The sequence below is a fragment of the Chaetura pelagica genome, unplaced genomic scaffold (genome assembly GCF_000747805.2).
Source record: "Chaetura pelagica isolate M959 unplaced genomic scaffold, ChaPel_1.0 scaffold49, whole genome shotgun sequence".
Lineage (NCBI taxonomy): Eukaryota > Metazoa > Chordata > Aves > Apodiformes > Apodidae > Chaetura > Chaetura pelagica.
Window position 1 is genome coordinate 584,550 of NW_009970715.1, and position 21,147 is coordinate 605,696.

The following is a 21,147-nucleotide window of genomic DNA, read 5'->3' on the forward strand; positions in this document are numbered from 1 at the left end:
TCCCTACACAGACTTCTGAAAACACATTCCTGAATTTCTCTGTGCCCTGATGGGAACTGCAACAGTACAAAATCAGCCAACAACTCAAAGATTGAGAAAGTAAAGTGTTGCTACTTTAACACAGCTAACTTTAAGAGCAGAGCTCTACTGTGTCTAACAAGAGTGTGAGCTAAAACCTAAATCTACCACCCCACGCAGGCACTGATCTTTAAAAGGAGAAATATAATTTGCAGACTTCATAGATGGCACCTTCCTGGAGGCAGTACAACAGCTCCCATCTGGCCTAAGCACTCACGTGAAGTGAGTGCTTCAGTGCTGTCCACAGTTAAAATGTAAAAATCTGTAATTGGCCCAGCTGCCTTTTGCTATAGAAATTCTTCAAAATAACAACAGTTGGATTTTAAACCTGTGATCACTCTAATCATGTGTTTCTTAGTGGAGTGGTGTGAAGAGAAATCAAAGTAAGAGCCAGCACCAGAGCTGTTAACACTTCCCAGTAAACACCTGCCATCTTAAGGTTTGCCATCAAGCCCTCTAGAATACAATGTTTTACAGCTGAAAAGCCTTATAGCTCCTATTTTTATATGTACATTACATTGCATTCATTAAATGTTCATTGAGTCACTGAGGCATGGCAAGGTAGCATGTGCCACCTGAGGTCCCTGCAAGGGACAGCAGCTTCTGCTCAGGTTTGCTGACTGCAAAGTGATTTTACCAGTTCAGCTTGTCCAGCACAAACCCAGCATGTCACACACACAGCAAAACACAGCAGGGCTGAACCCCTGCAATGCTCTCTGCTCAAGAGCTCTGGACACCCAGCCCTGCTGAAAGAATGCCAGCACACCAGACTCAGGTAAAGCAACAGTGAAAGCACCATGAGAAGCATCAGCTCTTACCTCTCCCTGGAAACTCTTCAGTAATGGAGCTACCTGTTTGCGCAGGTCCTAGAAGATGGAAGCAAGACAATTCATCAGAAAAATATGAAAGGACAAGTCATTGTGAAGTTTTTCCTAACACTATTTGCAGGTCTGAAATACTACTTCAATCCTAATTGCATTTTATGGGAGCTTTGATTAGAGTAAAAGTATACTGCAAATTCATTCTGAACAAGTCTGCATTTCCAGTTTGACACACACCTGTCTCTGTTGCAAACACTATTAATTAACAAAATGTAGGGATGCTGGGTAAGCACTGAACACCTTCAATCTCATAATTCAGCTGAAACTCTAAAGAGATTAGAAGTAAATGCCTCTATCTACCTAAAGAGCAGCTACACCTCTGAACTTAGGCCAAAGGAATTTCCACAAATGGAAGGTAGGCTTAAAGTAAGATGACTTTAGACCATTGTTTCAAGTACGAGTGTTGCCATTTTGTAAAAGGTCTATTTTCTTCATGATTTTCTCCAGAGTGCTCTGAATTTAGCCATCAGAGAACTCGAAATAGCCACCTTGAAGAAGGCAGTATTGTTTCTTGGTTTCTGGAAAACTCAACATTCCTTTTTCAGAATTACAACACAGTTAGTGCTACAAAATTCATTAAAATACAGCCCATAGAATCACTCAAGAAGTTTATAGCATATTTTTACTTAGCAACCAAGATGATTTAGCACAACAGAGCTATATCTGTCTTGCATAAAATTCTCAGTGGCTCCACTTTTAACCTGGTTTGGGTCTAATTCACTTACAAATTCTCAGAATTCTCAATTTGTGCCTGCCTGAAGAATAAAATCCTGTAACTTTGCAGAGAACACTGTATTATTCATGTACAGCCAAGAAACTGGACTCCTATTTTTGCTGTGGTATTCCACTGACAAGGCACAAAAGCAGCAACTTCATAGCACAAATACAGCTAGAAATAAATTTGTAAGAAATATAAAACAATAACACGATGCTGCATCATCTAGGAGTGCAGCACTGATGCACATTACCCAGGAAGAAGGTGGACTTCCCATCCTTGGAGATTTCCAAGGCACAGGTAACCAGACCTAGTGTGGGAGCTGAAGACCTACTTTAAGGGCCAGGTAAGATCTTGTCAGCCTCTGAACGTTCTCTCCAACCAGGAGTCCTATGATGCTCTGAGAATACAGCTCACAACTGGGACAGTCAACAGCTGCTTAAGAAACCATGAAATCTTCCAAACCCCACCAAGGCCACAGTTCCTTAGCTACCCTGACTCTCATGCAAAAGGTCATGAAGAGGTCTTTGAAGTACCTTCTCTATATAAAAAGGGTCTGTTGAAGCCTTGGGCCTTTCGGAATAGGTGACCTTAATAAGTTAGGAAATTCTCTTTTCCAGTGCATTCACTTTTACATCAAGAGTCATGCAACATATTGGACATTAAACTACTCACCAAAACACCCTTAGCCCTGGACTAAATCTGATTTTCCTGAAGGAAAAAGTAGGCTTTTGAGAGAAGTGATTTTTGTCATTTAAGTGACAAGTCATGCCGAGAGTTGGAGTATCAGGAGTTCTCCCACTCCCTAAGAAATGGCTTGGAGGGCCAAACACAAATGAAGCCATCAAAGACAAATGATCAGCCAAATTTCACTTCTTACATGGTTATTGCACTAACAGCTAATCCCTATCAAGTCAAGGATAATGTTGCAACTTTATAAGCTCCCTGTTCAGCACCAAACCAAACAACCCTTCTGTTCTTAGTCCAAGTCTAGTCACCTAAATGTTTCCTGGTATTTTCTGCTGCCTGGTTTAGGACAGAAAAAGGTTAGATACTGTCCTTGAGTATCACAAACATCTACAAATTACACCTCTACCAAGACAAATCAGCAGGTTGAACAGCTTTTCCCCCACTTCTGACTACTCTGGGAGACCTGGGAGGGCTGAGCATGTTTTATAACATGTTTTCTTTGTAACCTGATGATAGTGACATTGAAGAAAGTAACAATAACCATAATGGCAAAATAAATGCCCACATTCAGCGCCAAAATCTAACATGGTAGGTTTCAATGCACAGTGAAATTACAAACAGAGACATCAGATTTACAGTCAGGCTTCTGGTAACCTTTTAAATTGTATAAAATGAGGAAAAATAATGCTATCCAAGCAAAGCCATGTTTCTTGAAATAAGAATCTCAGCTGATAGGAAATCATCATGTTTAGGGCTTCTGTTCCTGGTATTGCCTCTGAATTTACTGGCTGCTTTGGCACGAGCCAGCAAACTGATGTCAAAACTAAAAGCAGAAATAGAGGAGATCTAATTCCAGCCCAGCCACAAGTCTCTTGCTTGCAGGGCTCTCAAGAGCAAGGCATTATCCCCACTGCCTAAGCACACAGTGTCAGCACCAAAAGTCACCCCAGGTACATCAGCAGATGACAAAGCACCATGATGGCATCCAGTGAAATAAAGCACAGCCAGCTCTGAAGGCAGGAGAACCAAAATCCTGCTGCTCATTGTGTGCATGGTGAGCTCCAGCCAAGAGCCTGCTGCTGAACTGCATCATCTGACATGCACTAACTTCTGAAAGACAGGATTTCCAGCACTTTTTATTTCCTCATATAAACTATGTCAGGACTTTGCCTTCATATTCATCTTTCATGAGAGATGTTGTTGGTAGTTGTTTATATCAAGACAAAAGGGAGAGAAGCAGGGGGAAAAAAGGGGGCATCCCAAAGCTAAGAAAACAGTTGGTCAGGCTGTCAAAAAGGGAGAAAACTTTGAAGTGCAAAATCTGATTCCCACACATACTTCATTTAGCAAATTCAGGATGCTAAAACACTCATCCCAGCAATCACATCGTTACCAAGCAAAATTCATGCCATAAAGGGAAAACCTGTTGTGCTTGATTTAGACAGCAGCTTTTGTTGGTGGGAAAACTGTTTTTAAAACATTGCATGCCAGTGGAGAACACAGCTCAAAGTGATTCAGTCCCACTGGCAAGCAATTGGTTGTATCACAGTAATCAATTCAGGGCAATCCTGGGACATGCTGATCATTAGAGCACATAGTTTAACAGGGTAAAATGCTCTGACAACTTGAAATGTTAGCAATAACTTGAAATCTGTTGCAGCTGAACAGTGGAGACAGAGCATCCCACTTCCATTATCTGCACAGAGCAAACAGTCTAAGAAAAGTAACTGCAAGGAGTTTCCAGTGTTACCAATTCCGTGCTTATTGAAGGAAAAAAACAACTAAACAAACAGTAAAAGTGGATTCATCCTGGCTCAAACCAGGACACTCCAGTATTTTAAATGCAAGCAAATATGCCGTGCAGGTCAGTGGATAAGTGGCACACCCCATAACAAAAGGCATAAACACCTTCACACCAGTTTTTGATTTCTTTTCTCTCTTCCTTCCCCCCTTGGAAAGAGTCTATAGTCTACTTTTTAATCCTTCCTTGGCTAATCTGCATCAAAACTTTAGACAGCTCACAACAAAAGGGAAATAAAAATAAACACAAGTCAGGAACACATATGCCTCGAGTCACCAGCTAAAGCTGCTGGTGAGATTTATTTTTGGCAGTTTGGAAAAATTCCTCATCAGACTTGGTCTCAAAATATTACACTAACATAAAATAAGATTTTACCTTCTTTGCACTAAACTGAACAGAAAGGACATTCAGTTCAGGCCCAGGGGAATCTGTAATGTCGGTTAGTAAGGACACCATATGATTTATTATCTGTTTAAAGTGTAGTGGCCTTTACTGCCTGGGCTGTGATCAAAACAGGAAAAGCAACCAACTCCAGCACTCGTATCCAGCTAGCAAATCATTGCTATCAGGCAGAGCAGCTAAAAAGGCTACATGCAATTGAACATTAAAACAAATTATAATTTATCAAAACAAATGCATTGAAATATTTGAGAACTCTGATACAATCACATTATTAGCCTATTTTTTCATGCCATCTAAACATGTGCTCACTCTCTCTCAGTGATTTATCAGGGTAAAGCAGTTTTCTGAAAAAGGTTCCATCACAGACAAACTCAATATGTGAAGCAGGGACTGAATTAGGATGCTGTATCATTATCTGAATCAAATCTGATCGCTGAAAGCTAATATAGCATTTTCCCTTGACAACAGTATAAACAGTGAGTTTACATTTTGATTAAGTAACTACAGAATGAAATCTGAATCCAAATAATTTTTAAGTCCCTTTCTATTCTCATTAAAAATAATTTTAGGGAAAATAAATTGAAAGTAAGTCTATGGTAAAAATCTGGGCAACAAATGCACTTTCTTACAACTAAGCTACATTATCTATTGCTATCTTAATACACAGTGTACAGTACAAAGAACATACAAATGGCCAGGGTACCAACCCTGTATGTGTAGTTTACTTGAGGTCTAAAGCTACACAGCACTTTCTGATCTCCTCACAAACTGCCTCATCTCATTTACCTCCAAAATGCTTCTCTCTAAATGTCACAACAAGAGCCCCTACGACCCTACTCTGATAAAGTGGTTGGGCAAGGCTAAGCTTCACCTAGACACCTTTATCATCTACAGAAATACTGTGCTCTTGCAAAACAAAAGAAAAAACTTGACAACTGTTCTTTTTTGTACCTCCTGCACCATGTCCTATGATATGTTCTATATATTTTCTCACTGGGACACGCATTGGCTGGTGAATGTCACAAAGTCTGGCAGAGAAATCATAATGAGAACCAGTCCCCCCGTATCAGCATCCGTGACATCATTAGTTCAGCTGTCACAACCTATTTTTGAGCTGCCTTATCACCAGCAAGATGCTACAGCTTTCCCTGCCATCTTACCCCTTCGCGTTTCCTTCCTTGTTAGTCCACATGTAATAAGGGAAGAACAGGTGGCCCTGTGCTCAAAATTGGCAGGGCTGAACACTGTGATTCCAGATACTTTCTTGTGAGAACTTATAAAAAAGAAAGGGGGAGGGTGTGTGTGGGGGGGAGAGAATAAAAAGAAAACAAAAACAACCCAGAACAAAACCCAATATATATTGACTGTGTGGGAAGGTATTTTTCAGTTCAATCCACATACACAAGATGCAGCAAGGCCTTGAGAGGAACTCGTGTGTCAAAAACTGGCAACCAGGTTCAAGCCCCTCTTTCAAGAGGGGCAGTGTGCTGGTTTGATGGATATTTGTTTCTTCAGCTGGGAGGATCACAAATCACAAATTGTCATGATTGGAAAAGACCTCCAAGATCACCATGTCTAACTGTCAGCCCTGCCACCCTCCAAAGGAAGAAAAACACACCAAAAAACCCCACAACCCACCACCCACTGGAGCGTGTCCTGAAATGCCACGTCTACATGTTTTTTGAATCCCTCCAGGGATGGTGGTTCTACCACATTCCTGGGCAGCCCCTTCCAGTGCCTGATCAATCTTTCAGTAAAGAAATTCTTTCTAATATCCAATCCACTTCAGGCCACTTCCTCTAATCCTGTTATTCCTTACTTGGGAGCAGAGGCCAACACCTACCCCCCTACAACCTCCTTTCAGGTAGCTGCTATTAGGTTTCCCCTCCTCTGTTTATCTGTGTGCCCTCACAGGCAGAGCTCCATACACTTTGTCCACCCAGCTATTATCTCAGTAATATTGTTGAGCTTCTCTCTCTGAGAAATACAGCTGAAAGAGGGAGAGGTGAAAAGCAGCCAGGCATGAAGGATTTGGGAAGAACGCTGGCATCAACTTCCGAGGTGTGTTTGATTATTATAAACTTCAAGGACACAACATGTCACTGTGAAACACAGAAATCAGCAAGTTAACTGTAATTAGTAGTAAGCAGTTCTGTTTGTTAATTAGAGAGAGACAGCAAGCATATATGCTTCACCCTGCTATGGGTAAACTGGTGAACAAGCTGGGATCACACAGTCAGATGCTCACCTACCATTACCTAAGCTTTAAATATTATTTCTTTTTATTTTTTATTTCAGCTATGAAAAAATCCAGAATATGCCATTTTTTTCATCAGAGATCCTGAGCTCCTATGATTGGAGTCAAACATTTAAGTCTTTATGTTTAATTAGCTCAAGCAATCTCCACTTTGTTTTGCTTGAAAAGATATGAAACTGAAATCCCTGATAGTTGTCCAAACAGGCATTATGCAGTAACTTAGATGACTTATTTAATTCCTAAAATGTAAAGTAAATTAAATCATATGAGCAAACAATGTATTGCTCAATTTACACTATGATTTAATGAGATATAGAACCTTATTGCTTAAGGCTGCTGAAGTATTTACTTGCGATCTGATCCTTAAATAATGAATCATGATGTTATCAATTTTCTATATTTTTAGTTATTTTAGCACACTAACAGGCCACTATTTTCTCTGGACAAAAAAATAAAAATCTTTTCAAGTTACATTTATAGATATGTTTCAACCTAGCACAATGATAAATAAAAAATCTTGATTTAGAGTTGCAAAATGTACACCACAGTACTTTCTGAAATATTTCAGCTCACAGATCTTGTGCAAATTCCATTAGCTTTAATTATTTATTAGCAGTAGATTTAGATTACTGTTCTTGACCTATTTTTCAGTGTATGGACCCACCCAGCAAGAAGTGAAAAAATACTCCAAGGCTGACTTAGTGAGAGCAGACTTGAGCTGAAGGGAGAATTTTAAGCAAAAACACATGCATTGCAATTCAGGGGGAGAAGCTTGCACTTCAGAAAGGTTATGGATTAGGGCATACCCAGCCTACAGAACACACACTAACAGAGACTCCTTGGAAAGTGATGAATTTTTGCTATTCAACCACCTCAGAGCATTTTGTAAAATTGCAGCCACATGACACCCCCAGAAGAAAGTGAACATGGGCAGCAGACACAGAAGTTTCAAGACTTACTTTGTGGATACACCCTTGTTTCTACCAAACTCTGTAGACCACACAGGCTCCTAATAAACCACGGGGAAACGAGTCTAGAGCCAGCAAGAATTTGGGGCTGGTCCTGGGGTCCATTTCAATGGCAAAGAGGCAAACCCATGCCCTTCCCAAGCACAAGAAAAATGGCCTATATGTGAGGATGTCTACTTGCCATGTTGCCTTGTGTCTGGGACTGGCACTTTCCTGTCAATGGAACTACTCACTTGCCCGAGTCTTAATGGAATCCTCTTATAGCTTCTTCCAAGTTAAAATAAACAAAAAGCTAACCAGTTTACTCTGTGCCTATGAAGCAAGTATAAACAGACTGGTTACCTTCACAACTGTTTAAAAATCAACTGTGCTAAAGAAGACCTGTTGCACCCATCTACATATATGTATGTGTGTATATATATACACACACACACACATACACTATATATATATATATACAGACTACATTTAATAGAAAAAGAAACTACCTTTACAAATTAATTTAGTGAACTGTGCTTTTTAGAATCATGTTGAAACCTGGCTGTCACTTATAAAACAGCAAGTTAACTTTGGCTAGAAAAGACACTGAACAGAAGCAATTCAGAACTTAAAAACTAAGAGTTGCTAGGAAACAACAAAAATTAATTAAAACAAAAAAGATTCAGGTAGAGCTTTGGAAGGAGCAAATTGTAGTGAAATGAAAGCTTGGTCACTAAAGTTCCAGTAGGGAATAAAAAAACCCCAAACATCAACAGATAACTTATTTAAGAGCTCACCAAGACACAGAAAAAAATCAAGCATAATTTTTAACAAACATATTAATTTAAAAGGCTACATACTGGATAATGGCTCCACAGGAATTTTTCCTCCTGCTAACAGTTAAACCCTGTTGTCCCTGCTGAAGGCTGCAGGTGACACCAAACATGTCACGATAGACGCTGTATGATCCCAGGTCAGCAGAACTACTTATTTATGTAATGAAAAGCACATCTGATTAGCCAAATAACTATTTCAGAATCTTTGAAGTGCTTTGTTCGTGCCACATATCAGCAAAACCCAGAATCACCATTCTTATTCTTAGGGCTTAGGCCAGGATGTCTGCATACAGAAAAGATAATTACTTGGTAACAAGGTGTTTTAAGTACCTGCAGATTTTATTAGATGAGTACATTTGTCCAATAAAACTGAAAGCAAGCTGACTGCTTAGTTGAGCATCCCAATAAACAGCCTCACCTATATTTGGCAAGTTTTAGCCAGAACTGCTCTGTCCCACCAAAAACTCCACATTGTTCTGCAAGTTCTCTGCCTCTGTGATTGTGTTTTCCAGGGGAAAAGATCCTTAACACTCCTCCCAAATCACATCTTGCAGGATCCTTCTCCATCCACTACAGTGTCTCATTTTTCCCTTTAAAAGTCTATGAAGAGTTCAAAATGCTTTTCTGATTAGTCAGAATTACAGCCTGCAGAAAAGAGGTTTCTCTTCCATGTAAAATGGGGAACTTCTGAATAAAGGTTAATATTATGAGTTTTAGAAAATTAACGTGTCTAATGAGAAGCTAATGACATGGGCCACGACTCTGCAAGAAAATGCAACTAAGTACTGTGGTCCAATTACAACACCAGTTCAAACACAGACTAATGCTTCACATGGTGGATTTAAAAAGAAGAATACTTAATGTGAAACCATAATTGTGCCTGTAATTTTCCATATTCCTTTCACACAAGCAGAGCTGTGTCTGAAGCAGTGTGCACGCTACTTCAGCCCTCAGTCTTGCCTTCTTGGAGGATGAAACCAGAAACCTGGGTGCCCATCTGGCAGGGCTGCACTCATGAGCTTTGGATTTCTCCTCAGTCTCAAGGAAAAGATGGGTAGGACCATTCAGAAATCATTAACTTAAATTGACAGTTTTATTTAGGAAAAGTGAGAGTACTGAAAAACATCTTTTATAACCCATTATCGGTTGAGTGGCAAGATTTCCAAAATACAAGCATCTCACTTTAAGGTCAGGTTATGTTTCTAATAAGAATAAGTCTGTGTTAAATATAATAATAAGGAACCATGCTTCATCTCACAGATCCTTACAGAATATCTGTAAAATGGGGGGGCAGGGAGGAGTGCACCAGTCTGTACATTGCAGAGACATCAGATATTGCAAAACTGTTTTCCCTACTTATCTCTTAAATACAGGTTAAAAATCTAGCTGTGAACAAACTGTGCATTAATCATACCCCGACATACCTGCATGTAAGAACACAGGTGTATTTACTGATTTCTATCATTATAGTCAGCCTTCTTCTATTATTCCAAAGCAAGAAAATCCAATACTAAGAAATCCTCTAAATCTTTTTGTAAGATTTGCTCACTTGATCTTGATCCTAACCATGCAAGTTTCACTCAAAAGCCAGTTGCTCCTACAGAAAATTTGCTGTTTCAGAAGGGTCAGAGGGAAAAGCTTCCTGTCTTGCAAATCCACATTCTACATTCGTTAAAACTCTTGTGCTCATCATCTATATTATCTTTATGTTCTTTTGACCTCTTCTATGCAAGGAGCTGCTGGTTAGCTGCCTGGTGTGCCTCCTGGGTTACTGTGCCTTTATCATCACCCTTTAAATGCAGCTAAAGCCGGAACCTCAGATTCCTAAAAAGATGAGAAATTCGAAGAAAAAAAGAATTGACAACGTCAAAAACATCAGGATATAGACCCAAAGGGTTTACTACAACTAGTTTAGCATACCTGGTAAAAAACACCTGAAAATTAATATAACTGTCATCCTCCTGACCTAAATTTAAAAAAACATAGCACAGATCTTCTCGTGTTGCTTTGGTAAGAGAAGCAACTCGGAGAAAAACTTTTGCTGCCTTTACACTTCCTGGCAAAATTCCTAATGAAATACACTCAGGCCTATAATGCACATGCTTTGGTAGCACACTGCAGATATAAATGAACCATCAAGATGAAAGAAAGCAAAATCTCACTACAGATTTATTCAACACATTCACCTTTTTTGTGAGTTGAACTTAAGAAATAAAACAATCCACTTAAAGTGCTTTTGAGCAGAATCACCTTCTCACAACTGTAATATATAGCCTCAGCTGGGAGTAATTCCCAAATTCATCTGCTGAACTTTGAACTGTTCCAGAATCTGGGGTGGGGGGAGACAGGGGAAGAAAAGAGATTTTTAAAAAGCACCAAAAAAACCAGGAAAAGAAACCCAGAGAATCAAAAATTAAAAAAGGAGAGGCAGAAAGGTGCACTTTTTTCTGGCTTTGAAGGCATGTGAGCCTAGCACTGAATCACAATGAACTCAATAGCAGATTAAAATGAGACATACTTGTGTAACAATAAATCAACAGAATTAATACAAGCTTATCTTCTACTAACTTAGAAGGGGGAGGTGACAAATTGCACTTAAGGAAAAATAGTTTAACTGTTGCTAGCATAAGCTGAGAGTCTATAGGAAACTGCTAAATTTAGAAAGCCAGCTTTTGATGATAGCAACGGAAATTAATAATTCAAGTTATTGTGTGTGTGTGTGTTGTGTATACAAGCTTATCTTCTACTAACTTAGAAGGGGGAGGTGACAAATTGCACTTAAGGAAAAATAGTTTAACTGTTGCTAGCATAAGCTGAGAGTCTATAGGAAACTGCTAAATTTAGAAAGCCAGCTTTTGATGATAGCAACGGAAATTAATTCAAGTTATTGTGTGTGTGTGTGTTGTGTTTTTTTTTTAAAGAGCTCTAGAATGTTACTCATCTTCTTGAAAGTCTTACCAAAAGTAGAGACTTCATAATTGCATTATCCTCCCTGCCTACTCCCTCCTACTCTTCCCCCTTAAAAAGGCAGAATTGCTCCTTTGGGCTACAGCAATTTAGGAACTTAATGCAGTTTAACAAATTCCCTATCTCTTGGCTGGAGCTGTTTGGCTCTGACAGATGAATCAGAGAAGTCCATAAACGTCTGGAGGATTTGTGCAGACTTTTTCTTGTATGACTATATATGGCAACTACAGATCAAGTTATCTACAATCATTTTAACCTAAGCTTCAAACTCTTTACCTTATTCCTATCTTTGTGGCAAACTTCCTTGATCTGCAGTACTGCTAAATTAGACAAACTGTCAACTACTTTTCTCAAAAGCATTTTCCCACTCTTTACAAGACAGTAAAAATACTTTAATTATGATACACTTGAGTAAAAATTTCACTCAGAAATACATTTCTATATATGAATGAACCAGAATGAGATGCTGTGAAGCTCACATTTTCATTTACACTACTGTTATCAAAGACATGTACCTCATCAAGCAGCAGATGTCTTCCATTACTGCTTACCTGAAATATCAATTAACACCAAGTGTCATAAGAAGTCTAACACAAACTGGTAAAAGAAGTGAAATCTGCACTCCAAAAAAAAAAGACCAGAGGTTAAAACTGATTGACTGATGTATGCAGGGACTTACAGAGGAATTCCAGCAATGCCTGCAAAACCCTTTAATCCATAAAAATACTCTAACATCTTACTGTGACCATCTTTTATATACAAGACACTTTTTACAAGGTGCTTAAATGAATCAAAAACAATAGCATGTGATTCAATATTGAAGGCTTCTTTTAGCTCAATCCAAAAACTCTGTCCAACTAAAGCAAAAAGTGCACCAAGTTCAAGCAATTGCTTTAAGCTAAATATTCCTAACACACCTCAAATTGACACCAAGTGCCACTGAGGGCTCAAAATGGATAAATTACAGCTCCTCAAACCCAGCAGTGAAACCTGAGTAAACAAACTTGGAAGACTGAAAGTAAATATTGAGGTTTGTATGCACAAGGGAATAATAGGAGAGTGTGACAGACGCAGGACATGGTGCCACCTAGAAGAGCTCAAGTGAGAGACCAAGTGGAGAAACATTTATTTAGAAAACGTTTTATTAAACAATTTTCTTTGAAGTTTGTTCTAAAGAAAATACACATGCAAAAAAATACTTTCAGAAAAAAAACTTCACCAACCACAACCTCTAAAAATCAAGCCAATCGACAACACTGTCAAAGTGCAAATTTAGTACTCTGTGAGAAACACAACAAAAAACCCTGACAGTTTTGGGGATGTGTCCACAACAACACAGAGCTGGTATCTGTAGCTCTCTGCTCTCCCAAGCATTGCCACAAGGAAATAATATCACAAATGACAGCTTAGCTTGTAGGCACAGTTATTATTTACTGTACTTGCTTCGATTCCTCAATATAACCATATTTGATTGCTAAGTTTGTGCTGCATTTAAAACCTAGAAGGTGTTTCCCAGGGAAAGATGTGGTACTGAGTGAGGAGATGACATCCTCCTCTCTCAAGAGATTCAAGATGTCATTATTATTGCATTTTACATCTATTGAGTCCTTGACCTTCCTGTTCAGAGTCACAGAAAAGCAACAGTGACAGAAAAAAAAAAGAAGTTATACACACATATATATATACCATCAAACCCTAAACTTGAAACACTTTGGAGTTTTAGTGGTGTTTGACAGGCTCCCTGACAACACCTGAACAAAGGCAGCTCACAGCACTTCCACAGAAAAGTTAAAGCCCATGATGTTTCTTGCACATTTTCATTACCTTACTAATTTTGCTGAAAGTTCTGAAATGCTCCTCTGCCTGGCTTACAGCTGCCTGAAAAACATTAGTAAGAAATAACCCTGATGCTTTAAAAAATACCACAAGGGTTTGCTTTGAAATACTATTTAAAGCGAGGATCCACAGCCAGCATCATCCTGTGCAAGATGCATACAACAATTAATTGCCATAATGACTATGAGCCACCTTGAAACCTCAGCAGATGATAAATCATAGCAGAGCCACTGCCTGATGGCTAAAAACTGTGGGACAGACTCAGAGAGCTGCAAAATGCGACACTTCGTCCGGTGAAATGGTCTTAGGAAATGCAGATAAGAAAAGTTAAAGAAAAAGCTACTGTTCAGAGGAGATTATATCTTAGCCAGCTGCTTATTAACACCAGGCAGTTAAACTATGTTGTTTTACATTTCTAAAGGAACACTGTGTTTGGAAATGCAATATTCGAATAAGCACTCTTAACACCCAAGGGATATAAATGTTTCCCAACTGACTGCAGCCTTATAAACTCTGACATCTCTTTCTTAGCTAGGGCAGGACAAATACCTAAGACAATCCTTAAAGATAGTCAGGAAAAAAAGGCAAATTGAACCAGTGACATCATGGACTCTCAGAACCAGTATAGCAACATATTTGACTTTTACTTCTACTTACTCGATCCTGAACATCCGTGCCTGTAAAAATAGGTAATAGTTGTTGGTTTTTAATTGATTTTGAATTTTTATCTTATTAAGGCTTAAGAAAAATGCATGCTTTGGTATATTTTCTCATATTTTAAAAGAAGGCTTCAAAGCTCTGTTTCTGTAGGTTACCTGCTCATCTGGAGAGGACTCTTCCTACTCAAGAACAGACACTGGACAACTTACAGAAGGGCCTGGAGGTGATCAAGCCTTTTGTAAACCACTTGCATGTGAAAAGATAGGAAAATTAAACTGACTCCATGTTAGATTTAGATGAGAAGAGGGTAATTTCTCAGGGCCCTGCTGCCCCTCTCCCCTTCCCGCCACATGCAGCTCGGGTCAGTCAGAGACACCACACAATAGCAGCCTGGCCCTTGCCCATGCTGTGTGTGGCAACAACCATCTGGCTCCCTTTGGGAGCTGCTCTTGCCACTCCATCACTGGGCATCTTTAAGGCTGTTAAAGCTTTTACATAAATGGGAATAAGCACCTTGGATTTTTCTGTCAAGCCCCCAGGATTGCTCCCCGGTTGCCATGCGGTTCCCTCACCTCAGGTAAGCAGCCCTGCTCTGACACAGTCCTTGTAATAAACATGTGCAAAATGTCTTCACCACACCACATGTAAGTAGACAGCTAGAAACAGTCACTTAACTTTCAAATTAGACATTTGTGCTATTTTGGTTTAATGCTAGGAACACAGTGAAATTTCATCACTCTGGATGTAACTGCAAGTTAGGAGAGTTGAGTCCTATCTGGGAAAATCAATAAACATCTGTGCTACTGTAACTGCACCCATATTCTTGTGTATAGTAAACTGGTAAACAACCAAAAACCCACATCCCCTCCCACCACCAACCAACATGTATTTCCACACAACTTTTGAGTGTAAACCAGCCTCAGGCTTTTGTGATTTTCTCCAAGACAGGCTGACTCCTCCACCCACCCAGACCTCCTACCCCACCTCAAAAACCCCCTTGCACCAGCCACCTCAAAGCTTTTCTATTTGAAGATGCCAGGGTGAAGTTACCATCTCAGGGGCTGGAACAGCTCATGCAGCGCTTGAACAGCCCATTTGATCTGCAGACTGAGATAGTTCACTGAAGCCATGGATTCATCAAAGCAGACAAGGCTGTCTGATGCATTATTTTTGACGCTGCTCCACAAAGTTGTTATATGAACAGGAAAATGTTTCACTGCCATTATCAGATAATGGAGGCATAACCAACTGTTAGCTCCTATTAGAAGAGAAAAATTACCATTCAGTTACTTTCCATGTGTTTTTTTAAAAGTGCAGAACATAGAGAAAGGAGTAAAACTCCCTGTTGGTCAAGTTCTGGACACACCAGAGATGAGTGAGATGACTCCACAGACTGGCACTCTAGATTGCAATCTGCTTTTTTCCAACCATGTCGGAGCTAGACCCATAATTTTTAAGGCTATTTTTCCTTCTTGTTTGCCTGATGAACTCCCACTGCTGGGCAGCAGGCACCACTCCTTCCCTGCAGCTGCTGGTTCACCTGCCCATGGGCTCCCTCTCAGCCAGAGCTGAGATTTCTCAGGAAAACTTGGCCTGAGAACCTTTCTGTTCCCTGTCCCCCCAAACCCTCTCATGTTAACCATCCTCCTTTTGACCACAAGTTCACTTTTTGGATAAGTAAGCCATTAGTGTGATCCAAACCAGTCTGGGTGTTTCCTCAAGGACTTTGCTCTCTCCCATTTTTCTACTCAATTTTTTTTCACAACTCTAACTGACATTCTGGAGCGTTACCCATTACAAACCAGCACCCTGAAGTGTCTAATATGTTCATAAAACATACAGAGTTGCCAGATTGTCATACAAAAATATTTCATTACCTTTTCCATAACTGGGTAAAATAATTTTAAAAACCACTTATATTACAACAGCATGAAACGCTCCTGAAAGTGTGAAAACTATTGCTCATTTTCATGTAAACTTGAGTTTTGAAATATAAATCATACTGTTTACATTGACTAATCAGGAGAATTTCAGTTGATGCAAGTAGGAACCTAGAGTTATTAACGATCTTTTCTGGACCAGGTCTGTTAACAAATAGCTTTTTAGCCCCTTATCAGCTGCACAAACAACAATGGATTTTAAATCAACTGAGTGACCTGTGAACCTCTCCTAAATGGGGAGCATAAAATTTAAGACAGCCAAGAAAGTTTCACTGGAGTCAGGAGAGTTCCTCACAAGGGGCACATGTGGAGAGAGTTAAAGCTTCAAACCACTGTTTTTATTCCCCCTACTCAAGTGTCAGCTCTGATAAGCCAAAATTAACAACCCTACACTGTACCACTTCAAATGAAGAGGAAAAAAAAAATTTCTTCTTGCTATTCTAGGTATTTTAAGTTGTATATGAGCATAGTAGCTAAATATAGACAGCGACAACAAGAGACAGCATTGTCCCTTTGGAAACATTGAATATTATCTCAGAATTCCCATCTTCCTGGGCTGAGCCTCAGGGTTTGGGTTTTGGGTTGTTGGTGTTTTTAATTTTTCTTACTTCACGAAGTGTATTAACCCCTGCTTCATTTTAGATGGATCAGTTTTTAAAAAAAAGGATTTTATTTTTTTTTTTAAACAAGGAAATCCTGATTCCACAAAACCACCAGAAAGATTTCCAGAAATTTGCCCAGCTCTGTTTTACTGTCCAGTGCACAGAGAGCAGAAGCCTTCTGAGAGGACTGTCAAGATGTTTTTAAAATGAGGAGGGCATCAATATAATTCTTCCAGTTTACTAAAACAACAAAAAAAATATGTTGAGATGTAAAAGTGTCCTTTTCTCCAGAAATCATCCCCTTCGCTTTCACATGTCAATCAAAAGTGTAAGAAATAAAAGCAGGGATTACTATTTTCAAAACACTTCCTAGGAGCACAACTACATTTTCTGGAATCCAACAGACTCATATGAGCCTTTAATATTGAACACAACCAGACTTTCAAATGACGTGGTTGCTCTTGACTTCTGAAGTATTTAAATACCGTTGAGTGAAGCGTACATTTTTGCTTAATGTACCTAATGCACTTAGAACATTGACAAGACTTCATTTTTAAGATGGCTTCTATATAAAGTTTAATTTTTAAAACCATCTATAAATTATCAATGACATCTGTTCTGAAAAACGTCGATTCCTATCCTTAGGTTGGAAGAATCCATCTATTTTGTGTAACAGCCTCTTCATATTCAAGCAATTTTAAAGCCCCATTGACACACAGTTTTCAAGTGAGATATTGCTCTTCTAGGGTTTCATTATTTAGACAAGTCCCATTCTAATGTAATGACGACAATATGTAAACACAACTATTTCTGGACTATATCCATGGCTCTAAATATAAGTGATTAAATAGTTAGGTAAGTGACAGGCCCAGATACCCCACAAATATCATGGTGTGTAGCAGCCCTTCCAAATCATACAAACCAATAGCACATGATATCAAGAGCAAGCAGCAGCTGGAGATACCATCTTGCACAAGCCACTTAATCTTCTGATCAATGAAGTATAGTTGCTCTCATCATCACTAATAATTGCAACTCAGATGACTGTTTATTGTGACAACATACAAACACAGGCTTGTCACCACATACCCATTCCATTAGCCAAAATCTTATTTTGGTTATTCTATTCTGTTTATCTAATTTTACCAGACATTCCCAATTTAGCATGTCATTCTTTAATTTCTTCAGCTGTTCTGCATTAACATTGTGGCTTGTTAAAATGCATTTAAGATTGCCTTTTATGCCCTAATTGATGTTACAGAATGAGGGGTAAAAATATTTTTCAAATGTCCACAGTAACCTTCCAAACCCTGTAAAATACACACTACTTTCACTTTTGAAAGGCTACTCAGATTAAAAATTTTGTTTTTGAGACTAATACTTAGGGCTCTTCTTGGTTCTTTTCATTCTCTAACAAGTAAGTTACTGAGGTCACATCTGTACAAAGGCATCCTTTAAATTCAAAGCTAGCTTTTAAGGAAGTTTAATCCTGAAGCAACAACTGCCACAAGTGCTGTGGTTCTATATGAACATATAAACTGTCACTGTCTTCCTACACCATTTGTCATATAACAGCAAAACAGACTCTGCCTGCCTCTAATTCTGTAACTGTGCAGCACTGTCTGCTGGATGCTGAAATCCTGCTTTCTGGTCGTGGCAAACATAAATCAAAGGAAAAAAAAACCTGCTCTATTAAATCTGTTTGCTCTGGGAGAACAGGGATTTATCATCCTCTAAAACAAGTGGTCAATAAGATTCAGAAGTGCTTAGTACAGATCTTGATGAATCGGGATGCCACAGGTGAGGCTGTAATTGTATTTGAAAGGAATCCATGGACAGAAAGGTGAATGCTCTATTTATTTCTGTGTATAGACAGGCTGTGGATTAAATGCATCACAAACATAGTAGGATTTTCCCTTTGCATCCCCTGAGAGAGGATTCTTAACAGATTGCCCCAAGAGGCAAAAGCAGTTAAGAATGCAGATAGGGCTGCTTTAACAAGTAAATCTAAAATGGGTACTTCTTACACAGCCACCACAGAAGACAGGGCTTCTAGCAGCTTTTCAATACTGCACTAACCTGAAAAAAGTAAATTGCAGCAGTGGCAGAGACTCGGTCAGGTCTAGAGGCCCTGCAGGAAACCCATGGAGCCAGAAGAAAATTCACTGGAGTCAGGAATGGCTGGGGCATAATCCTTGCCTCAAGTCACACGATGATTCCCAACACAAAAGGGAGAGTGGTTTCTCACCCAGGACAAGAATTTGGTCCCAAAGGACAGAGAGGAGGCTTAGACAGCACAACCATGTAATTAATAAAGAAACAAATACAGGCAAATTGCAGTGACAACTTCAGGAGTTATTGAATTAACCACAAACGAAACCCTTCTCTTCCATTTTTTCAAACAGAGGATTCCAATTTTGCCACTTTATGTCTTTGAATTTTGATCCAGCAGCATAAACATGGTGTGGAATCGATGTCCTTCGAGAATGCAACAGCCAGTTTTAGTGTAGTGCACAAAATGCTTCCAAAATGATAAAAAGGCCTATCTTCCGAGGCTTTCAGCCAGCAAGGAACTGAACTTGGATGGCAAATCTGCATCTGGTTTCACTTTTCAATAACAAAACAAATATAATCATTCATTATCTACAAGGTCCAACATGAAGGATTTCGAATACACTTTAAGAACTAATTAAATGCTTATTTAAAACTGAACTGAATGTAAATGTTAAACTGAAATTGAACTGATTAACTTGCAACATTTTGTGCCTGATTATCTTTCTGAAGAATGAGCTTTTGGCACTCTGGACGTTTGCACTGGAGGATCAATTTCCTGTTCACATCAAGACTGCTAAGGAAATCTTCCACACATTTGATTCAACTTATGTTTAAAGTATCTGCTTAGCCTTGGACACAGGACTAGACAAAGATAATGTTTTTGACTGGGTAAGATAATGTTTTGAATCTAGGGGCTAAACTGTATCAGTTTTGCCATTAGACTGCAGGCCAAAACTGAAGGATGCTCAAGGCAATCTGGCCAAGCTGTGTATCATCAGACCTCTCCCTTTCAACAGAGGACTTAGATGCTACAGAAACTCCTCACTTGAGTTCCATAACACCTCATTTTGGTTTAACTTTTCTTAACACTGCAACACACGCTTTTGAGATACACTCATCTCCTGCATTTGATACAGCTAAGAAGGGAAATGAGATTCATAAGCTATAGCCTTCATTCAGGTCCAAAATATCCTAGTAGCTAAAAAAAAGCATAATCTGCTCCCACTAGTGCTCCTTTTGATAGTTTCTTATTACAGTCAGCCTTTCGTGCATCTTTGAAGTTAGGAATTTGGGGTTTAAAGTCATATAACAATATTTATAAATTGTTTATTGCTGTGCTTCATTCACTCAGAAGTATAAAGCAAATCCCTGTATTCTGTACACTTGTATTAGAGTAACACAAACAAAAATAGAGGTAAGACTCAAGCTCTCCCCACGCTGGCCTCTGCCCCTGTGAGGATGCAGTCTTGTATCAGACAGGATCTAAGAGCGCAGACAAACGTTGTCTGAGGGAGAGGTACTAACTAAATAGCATGCAAAGAGAAAATAGGAGAGTCTGCTGTTTACAAGAGCCAGGAAACATTTTCATCCAGCATACTTCACTGGGAACATCACAGGGCAAAAAAGATTAGTCCACTGTTCAATATATATCCAGTTTCAGGCTATGACAGAAGAGGCAGCACAGCCTAAATTAAATTATTCTTAACAGAAACTGTTGCTTTTTTATTATGATTGTTACAAGTCACATTAGTATAAATTTGTGAAGTGTTTTAACGCATTTTCATTTGAGCTTAATTAATTTTCATAGACGATTGAGTTTAATTAATTTTCATAGAAGTTTGACAATTTTCTCATTTGTTGTTGAAAGCACAACATGAGTTTTCCATATGCAAGGCAAATACAATATCAGCTCGCAAAGTAATTTTTGGACTTGTTTTTGAATTTCACAACCAAAAATACTTCCAATGTAAACTGTTAACTGAAGCTCTGACAAGTTTTATTATAAATATTCCTAGCTTTAAAGAGAAACTTGACTATATTCACTTAGTTTATGTTCAAGACACAGTTTGGGTCTGACAGCTTCAGATTATGCCTCATTTGTATGGAGCAGCGATCAGACTCGTTAATATGTGAAAGAACTAAAGGAGCAGAGGATTGTGAATCAAATAGCATGAGCAAAGTTGTCTAGTAACATGAATAGCTTATGAGGATTTACGTAAGGTGATAGTTCTCATGGTCCCTTGTGCCAAGGTTTCTAAAATAGATGAATAAACAGGGAGTAGCTTTGAGCAGCACTTCTTACAAGAGGCTGAGGTTGTGTCGTGAGCGGTTGCTGCAAAACCAGCAAGGCACACAGCACAGATACTGTCACGAGCTCCACATGCAGAGCTCCCCTGCATTAAGTCAAGAGGCTGAGGTTGTGTCGTGAGCAGTTGCTGCAAAGCCAGCAAGGCACACAGCACAGATACTGTCACCAGCTC

The 21,147-nt window shown here is 39.1% G+C and overlaps 1 protein-coding gene across 1 annotated transcript in view; it reads right to left on the reverse strand.

Moving 5' to 3' along the window:
- The window catches only part of CUX1 (cut-like homeobox 1), a 200,071-nt gene that overhangs the window by 139,463 nt on the left and 39,461 nt on the right, over positions 1-21,147 (reverse strand). The window contains exon 3 of the mRNA XM_010006050.1: positions 897-944. Coding sequence (XP_010004352.1) covers positions 897-944 — 48 coding nt within the window. The remainder of the gene's footprint in view (positions 1-896; positions 945-21,147) is intronic.